The sequence below is a fragment of the Passer domesticus genome, chromosome Z (genome assembly GCF_036417665.1).
Source record: "Passer domesticus isolate bPasDom1 chromosome Z, bPasDom1.hap1, whole genome shotgun sequence".
NCBI classification, from domain to species: Eukaryota; Metazoa; Chordata; class Aves; order Passeriformes; family Passeridae; genus Passer; species Passer domesticus.
The window spans coordinates 75,078,114-75,085,007 of record NC_087512.1 but is presented as its reverse complement, the minus strand read 5'-3'; the positions used below and the strand labels follow the sequence as shown (position 1 = coordinate 75,085,007).

At 42.4% G+C, this 6,894-nt stretch overlaps 1 protein-coding gene across 4 annotated transcripts; it reads right to left on the bottom strand.

Annotated features, from left to right (window-relative positions):
* SMN1 (survival of motor neuron 1, telomeric) lies at positions 1–5,331 on the bottom strand. Of its 4 annotated transcripts, XM_064403244.1 has the most exons (9): positions 5,248–5,330; positions 5,094–5,165; positions 4,881–5,006; positions 4,406–4,606; positions 3,884–4,039; positions 2,755–2,826; positions 2,138–2,248; positions 1,186–1,271; positions 1–567 (listed from the first exon to the last, which is right to left on the bottom strand). In XM_064403244.1, the coding sequence occupies exons 1-8, from the start codon at positions 5,284–5,286 to the stop codon at positions 1,215–1,217; spliced, it is 834 nt and encodes a 277-aa protein (XP_064259314.1). In that variant the 5' UTR covers positions 5,287–5,330; the 3' UTR covers positions 1–567; positions 1,186–1,214. The 4 variants fall into 4 exon arrangements, with proteins under 4 accessions (XP_064259314.1, XP_064259315.1, XP_064259313.1 ...); XM_064403245.1 differs by having other exon boundaries at positions 1–1,271; positions 4,433–4,606; positions 5,248–5,331; XM_064403243.1 differs by having other exon boundaries at positions 1–1,271.
* Between the last annotated feature and the right edge of the window lie 1,563 nt (positions 5,332–6,894).

Here is a 6,894-nt window from a genome sequence, read left to right as displayed (position 1 = left end):
TTTAAGAAGTAGAACTTTATTCACACATTTGAAATAAGACATCAGCCTTCCTGAAAAAAGCTGTCATAGTTCATGATTCTAATCAGACCTGTAAGGTGTCCCTCCTACTACAACAGTACACTGTTCTCCATGCCAGTGCCACCAGTGGCCGCTGTAACACACATTCCTGCCATAGCTCTCTCCTAAAAGGATACCATAATCAATTGTTCTGGTGCTGCCGTTCAGACAGAAAGTCTGAGGAATGCAAAACATGTTGAGAGATATATGAAATCTATCACATGGGGTCAAAAGAGTTAAATCTATCATGTGGTAAGAAAACTGCCTCAGGGAAGTAAAAAGTATTTTGTTGCCACAGTACTTTGAAATACATTTGACTAGAGGTCTTTAGGAAATATCTCATTTCAATGCACATCTGATTACTAGTCTGAAGTTATTTATTTGTTAACAGGGACAGGTCAGTGTTAAGAAAATGTTATGATTAATTGTCTTGATAAAATTCAGTTCTTCACCATCAACCATCAATGCACAAGTGATACACCCCTCTCAGTGGAAAAGACTTGTACCTGGCTTTAAAAAAGACGCAAAAATTAGTATAAAAGAGCCTTTTTGTTTTAAACACACAAAGAACTACTAAATTACACAGAAATTACATGTTGTCAGAGAAAATCAGAAAACAATTCCCCAGGAGAATATAGTTTTGTTTTATAAGGAAGTGAACAATACACTGGAGAATTCTGGACAAAACATTTCAAAAAAAAGCATAGATACTGAAGTACTGAGAGCAGAACTGCTCAACATTACCAAATTGAATTTGTCCTGAAAACAAAGTTTAGCTACCCTCCCATCTGTGTAAGGAAACACAGATGAAAAAACTGCATTTCACTTACAACCTTTTATTCCAAGAACAGCCCACTATGAACCATTAATAATTCAAATAAGCTGCACTGTTAATAATCATGATGAAGACAGATGCTGTAGTTAAAACTCTCATCAGAGCAATGAATACTTTCCTTCATTCTAGCTACAATAATACAATTCCACAGCTGCAAAGAAGGGATTACTACTGGCAGAAGTAGTCTTTTCAGAGAGCCGTAAGAATGGATGGAAGTCCCAAAGCCAAGAGGTTTCTGAAGGGAGTTCAACACTTGACTGTATCTTCATTTACCACAAAGCTGCAATACTTACAATCCTTCAGAACAAAGGTGGGTATGTGGTTACTTGGCATGTGTTTGTCTCTCCAGCGCTGCTTCCATCCGGCTTTGTTTTAAACCCTACAGGATACAAGTTAGTAAAATCTTGGTTTGGCCAACATGCAAAAAAAAAGCTTGAGTCGCAGAACAAAAATATTTCTGGAGACTCTTTTTCAGTCCTCTACCAATCACAAACAGTTTTAAACTTTCTTTGGAAATCAAAATGGGCAGTTTAGAAACAACAAAAGCCCAACTACATGCCCTCTTTATAAACAGAGGCTATAAAAAATAATTTCAAATATATACTTGTTCAATTGAAAATAATTAAAGCAATCCACAGTTATATGTAATCTGAAACACAAAATCCTCCTTTTCCAACTTCCTCAGTGCAAAGACTTCATCACATCATCTTTCTTTGTAAGTGCACAGATGAAAATATGAATCAATAACACAAGTCACAGATTTTTCACAACTATGGTGACAGTTTCTAGTAGACCTTCACAATGACATGAGACAATTACTGGTGAACAATCTCTGCAAAAGTGACAAATCTGATATACCACTCATACTGAAAAAAAAAAACCCATAGAAGAGTATGAAAAATAATTGTATTTACTCCACCTGTCTACAAAGACAGAATTGGTTTTTAGAATGGCTGTAAAACAGTGGCTATAAAAGTACCTGACATGACCCCTCCAGTTGAACAAAGTACTAAAACATCAGCTAAATATACACACACACACACACATATATATATATATGCTGGCTCACATGAATTCTACTCAACTCAGTACTTACACAATACAAAACACCCTTAAATGTAGTGACTGTAAATCAGAATAAGGGACCTAAAAAGCAACCCTCCCTGCATGGCTTCTTGCTGCAAACAGGAGCATCAGTAGCAGTGCAAAACTACCAAAACACTTCAAAACCACAGCAGCACATACCAGGTAATATCCAGTGTGGTAGCCACTCATGTACCAGGCTATCAACATGCTCCCCAATGCTTCGTCGTCCTCAGCAGAGTCTGGCCTCATAGGTGGTGGAGGAGGAATCAACTAAGGAATCACAAAGGAAATGTCTGTGTTTCAATAGGTTGTTTCCCAGATTAGAGAGCAACCTAATTCTAAAAGATTAAAACATCAAAATGAAAAATAGGAACATATCCTCAGTTTGTTCTCTGAATAGGAGTCAGAGACGATGTTTCCTGAACACATGTAATTTCCAAAGCCTAGGAAAAACAAGACTCCTGTAGCTTCACAGGAGTACTGTACACAAAAAGTGTTACTAGGGGAAAATACTATCTTCTTCAATGCTGTTAACTTAAAGTATAGTTTCTTTAAATAATTTACCCCTTGATATTCTCACCAACAGCTTCACTGTCACAGAAATGAGTACCTTGTACGTTAGATTATCATAATATTTGGAACTGAATGTGTTAACAAATATGTGAAAAATACAGGCAAACAGAACAATTGTGTTCTAAAACCACGGGCACTGAGCACACTCAGTGAGAAAACCTGAGATCACCAATACTCATCTTCCCTGTTCTTCTGTCACTTACTGGTGGTCCTGCTGGGAAGGGTGGGGGCCAGCAAGATAAAAATGATGGAGGTGCCTTGAATTTTGATCCAGACTACATGGAAAAAAAAAAGGAGGAAGAGTATAAATTAAAAGGGGATTTGGGGTATTAGCATTTTACTTAAGAGAATTATATGAAACAATTCATGTACCTTGAACAATAAACAACACATTGAGCAATTTAATGAAAATACAGACATGTATATAATCATGAAATAGCTACTTCTGAGGCACATTCCATAACTTGAGAAGTACAGCTTAAGATTGCTCATGTCACAGAGGTAAACACTGCTGGAACAGGGCTCTGGCTAGAAGCATTTCTAAAAGCATTTTCAAAAGGCTTTCCTTGGTGGAAGTCAATGGTCACACTCTCAACAGGAAGAAACAGATCAAATATTCACACAGGAAAACAGATAATGTCTCTGCTCCTGTGCAGATGGGGCAAAAGTTGACTAAATTCCATTGTGCTGGTGACTGTCCTTAAATAAAGGTCTAGATGCAAATCTACTGACACTAGAGAAAAAAAAGATAAAATAAAACCTTATAAAGAAATCTTGCACAAACAGTAATATTTAGAAAACATAATGCCATGTTTCAGAAAACAACTGCACTGTTATTTAGACTCCTATACAACAGGAAAACTGAAGGGTGTATCAATGGCCCATTCACTCCTAATTCAAGAGAGCAGCTACAGCTGAGAGGCTCTATGACACGTGGACATCACCTTTAACGCCTTCAATGTCCTGTGCAGTGAAACATACCAATTGGCTAGAAAATGCAAAACCTTAAAACATCAACAGCGCTGTCATTAACCACGCCACCAGAATCCAGGGAGCAACATCCCTCTTTTAAGCTAGAAGGCAATTGGAAAGCAAGTGTTAGCTAAGGACCACAAGGCTCTTGTCACAGCAGCACTGCAGAAGGACTATACTGTGGCCAGATAACTACAAAATGGCAGAGCAACACATATGGACATGCATAGCTGTACATCCCTTCTCAAAATGCTGCTAATTGAATGCTAGACAATGATAAATATCATATTGTCTCAGGATTCACAATAATACCATGCTTAGCAATGGTACATAAATTATTTCAGTTAAGGTTGAGCTTACCCTTCCTAGGCCTGGGACTGGTGGTGGTGGTGGTGGTGGTGTGGGAAATCTCAAGTTTTGAGGAGAAAATCTTGCTTTTGTGCAGTTGCTTTTATTTCGAGGTGACTGGGAAGATTTTTCACTTTCATCTGTTGAATATGGAGTCTCATTTTCATTCTAGAAAACAAAGACATTTTTATGATGTGCACTAAACAGGAGTTTACAAAAGCAATTTTAGTGCGAAAAAAGCTTGGAAAGTCTCATCCACATCCTTCCCTCTCTCCAGCCCTTCCAGTCCTACACAGGAATAACTTTATCTGCCCATCATTTTAGCTATGCTGTCTTTCACTGGTGAATTTCTTGTTGTCCACCCCCTTTCAAGAAGTAAAGGGATGCCTCCATTCCCTCCATCAGCTTGTGTCTGTTTACAACAGAATTGTGCATCCCTTCTCACTCTGAACACCAGCAGTACCACCAGGCATACTACAAGAAGTTGATTCTCCCGCTTTCCCAATTATTTATAGAAGAATAAAAGTCCCTCACCTCCCCAGAATGCCCCATCCCATTTACTGTTTCATCGCTGGCTGGAGGAAGTAAATCAGACAAGTTCTGCTCCTCCTGATTTCCATATCCTGTGTAAGTGACAACACAGGTGCCTCTCTTCTGGTTGATGGAGGCAATAGTTGCTAGATACAAATTACCATCCTCAGACCAAACAGCACTGCAGCTGTCACCAACTTTCCACTGCAACAGAAGCAAGAGAAGCATGTAAATACCTACATGGCTGGACTGAACATACCTTTATCTAAGGTATCTATCTTTGTCCAGAAAAATGGATCCCACCTACAGTGTTTCCTTTGTATTTGCTGAAATTCCTCTATGTAACCTAAAGCTTATAACGTTATGACCCCACACCACCATCCCTATATGTTACTCTCAAGGTGATGAAGCAGCAACTTCTGAGTACGGAAGTACAACATGCAGTACAAGCACCACTGGCATTTACAAGTGAGACGACCTGTTTCAAAGGCGCTGTATTGCTCTTGTTTCTATTTCTGTTCTTTTTATGGTTTTTCCTCTTTATCATCACGCGCTGCTCCTGCTTGTCTGAAGGCTCCGAGCACTCCCCATTTTTCAAGGCATTCTTAGAGAAGAGAAAGGAGAAAACAAATAAATGCCGACCCAGCGGCCTCAGCCCCAGCATCCGGCCACGGCCGCGCCGACCCCTTACCTTGAAGGAGGCCACCGCCTTGTCGTACGCCTTGATGAGGGCCGTGTCGTCCCAGATGTCCGAGTCGTCGCTCTGGGGAGGCCACACACCGTTCAGCGCCATGGCAAGGCCCCGCTCCCGGCCCCGCTCCCACCCGCCCGCCGCTCGCTCCCACCTGCCCGGCGCCGCGCCGGAACAGCACCGCGTCCGCCATGGCCGCGCGCCCGCCGCCGCGCACGCGCCGAGCCCGCGCGCCGCCGGAAGGGGCCTGCCCGCCGGGAACCGCCCGGGCCGCCGGGACGTGCTCCGTGCTGGGCTCCTCTGTCCGCGAAAGACAAGGAGCTGCTGGAAAGGGTCCAGCAAAGGGTCGCAAAGATGGTTGTCTCTCTTATGGTCAGAGACTGCAGGAGTTGGGCCTGCTCAGTCCAGAGAGAGGCTCTCATCAAAACACACAAATATCTCAAAGGCAGGTGCCCACAGAGCATGGTGCCAGACTCTTTTTGGTGGTGCTCAGTGACAGGGCAAGCAGTAAAGGCCATAAACTGAAACACAAGTTCCACCTCAGTAAGAAAGAGAACTTCTTTACACTGAGGGTGGCAGAGCACTGGAACAGGCTGCCCAGGGAAGTCATGGAGTCTCCCTGTCTGGAGACATTCAAACCTCAGCTGCGGCACATGTTCCAGGTGTTCCTGCCTTAGCGGGGGCTTGGACTAGATGATCTCTACATCATCCAGTTGGATGGCCCCTTCCAACCCTAACAATTCTGTGAATTGCTTAACTTCTCAACTACTGCAGGTGTTACGTTGCCAGAAACAGCTACATCTTCCAGCTTTCCTCAAGCTGTGCCAGGGGCCTGTTACCAATGACTGAATGCACTTCGACAGAACACAGTTTAAAAAGCAAAGGCTTCAAAATCTTTCTCTGGAGACTGGATCAGTTGCAGAGGAACACAGTGCAGGCAGCTTGGGGTGCAGCTGCAGTGGGAGCCCAAGGCTAGAGGCCAACCCACTGCACACCAAAGGGCACAGGGACTCGTGGCACCAGCTGGGGAACTGAGACACAGCAGGAGTCACCACCCACCCCTAGACTGTGCAGGTGTAAAAGCCAGGGGGTCCTTTGTTTTGGCTCCTTCTGCAGAGGCACCAGATGGAGGTGTGACTTTGTTAGTTATTGCACCAAGATTAAATTATATTGAACATCAGGATATGTGACACTGCTACAGAAGTGTGGGGTTGAGTTGGTAAGGAATGGTTCCTTTGGTAAGGAATCCTGGCCTGAATGTGAGCGTGAGGGGTGCAGCTGGAAGGAACTTCATCCCCAGCTCAGGCAGTGCAAATGTGACTGCCACAGTGGCTCCTGCATGGTCAGACAGGGAAAATTCCTCAATAGTTTCCCCCCAGTCAGTATACAACATACTCAAGCATGCCTGTGAAGCAAGGGCCGAGTGTCTCCCCACTAACTTTTATTCCTGAGGCAGGTTGAAGCAGTAATTTCAAGTAATTTAGGGGTATGTCAATTTCAAGATTTGCTTGCATTGCAACTCATTAACATCGAGCCTGCAGATTATTTAAGTTAGTATCAGGACTCGAGTCACTTTTGTACACCAACAAAGTCTACAAGTCAAGAGGTATTTTTTCCTATAGGGCAGATTTAAACTGTATGTAACAGTGCTTATAATATGCATTTCTTATAAACTTATACTTTTAATTGCACTTATGTTCTTCTACTGTATTTCTACACAAGATTATCCATTCCTTATGTTCTTGGTAACTTCTTAGAAATGAACTGATGATGAAGCGTAACTATTTCAGATTAGACAGTA

What these genes read in the sequence shown, in the direction of transcription:
- SMN1 (XM_064403242.1), bottom strand. Translation starts at nt 5,195, where the DNA reads ATGGCGCTGAACGGTGTGTGGCCTCCCCAGAGCGACGACTCGGACATC. An exon ending in ATACAGCGCCTTTGAAACAG is followed by an intron (nt 4,607 to 4,880) that starts GTCGTCTCACTT and finishes CTTCTGTTGCAG; the next exon opens with TGGAAAGTTGGTGACAGCTG. An exon ending in CAGTCCCAGGCCTAGGAAGG is followed by an intron (nt 2,827 to 3,883) that starts GTAAGCTCAACC and finishes TTTTCCATGTAG; the next exon opens with TCTGGATCAAAATTCAAGGC.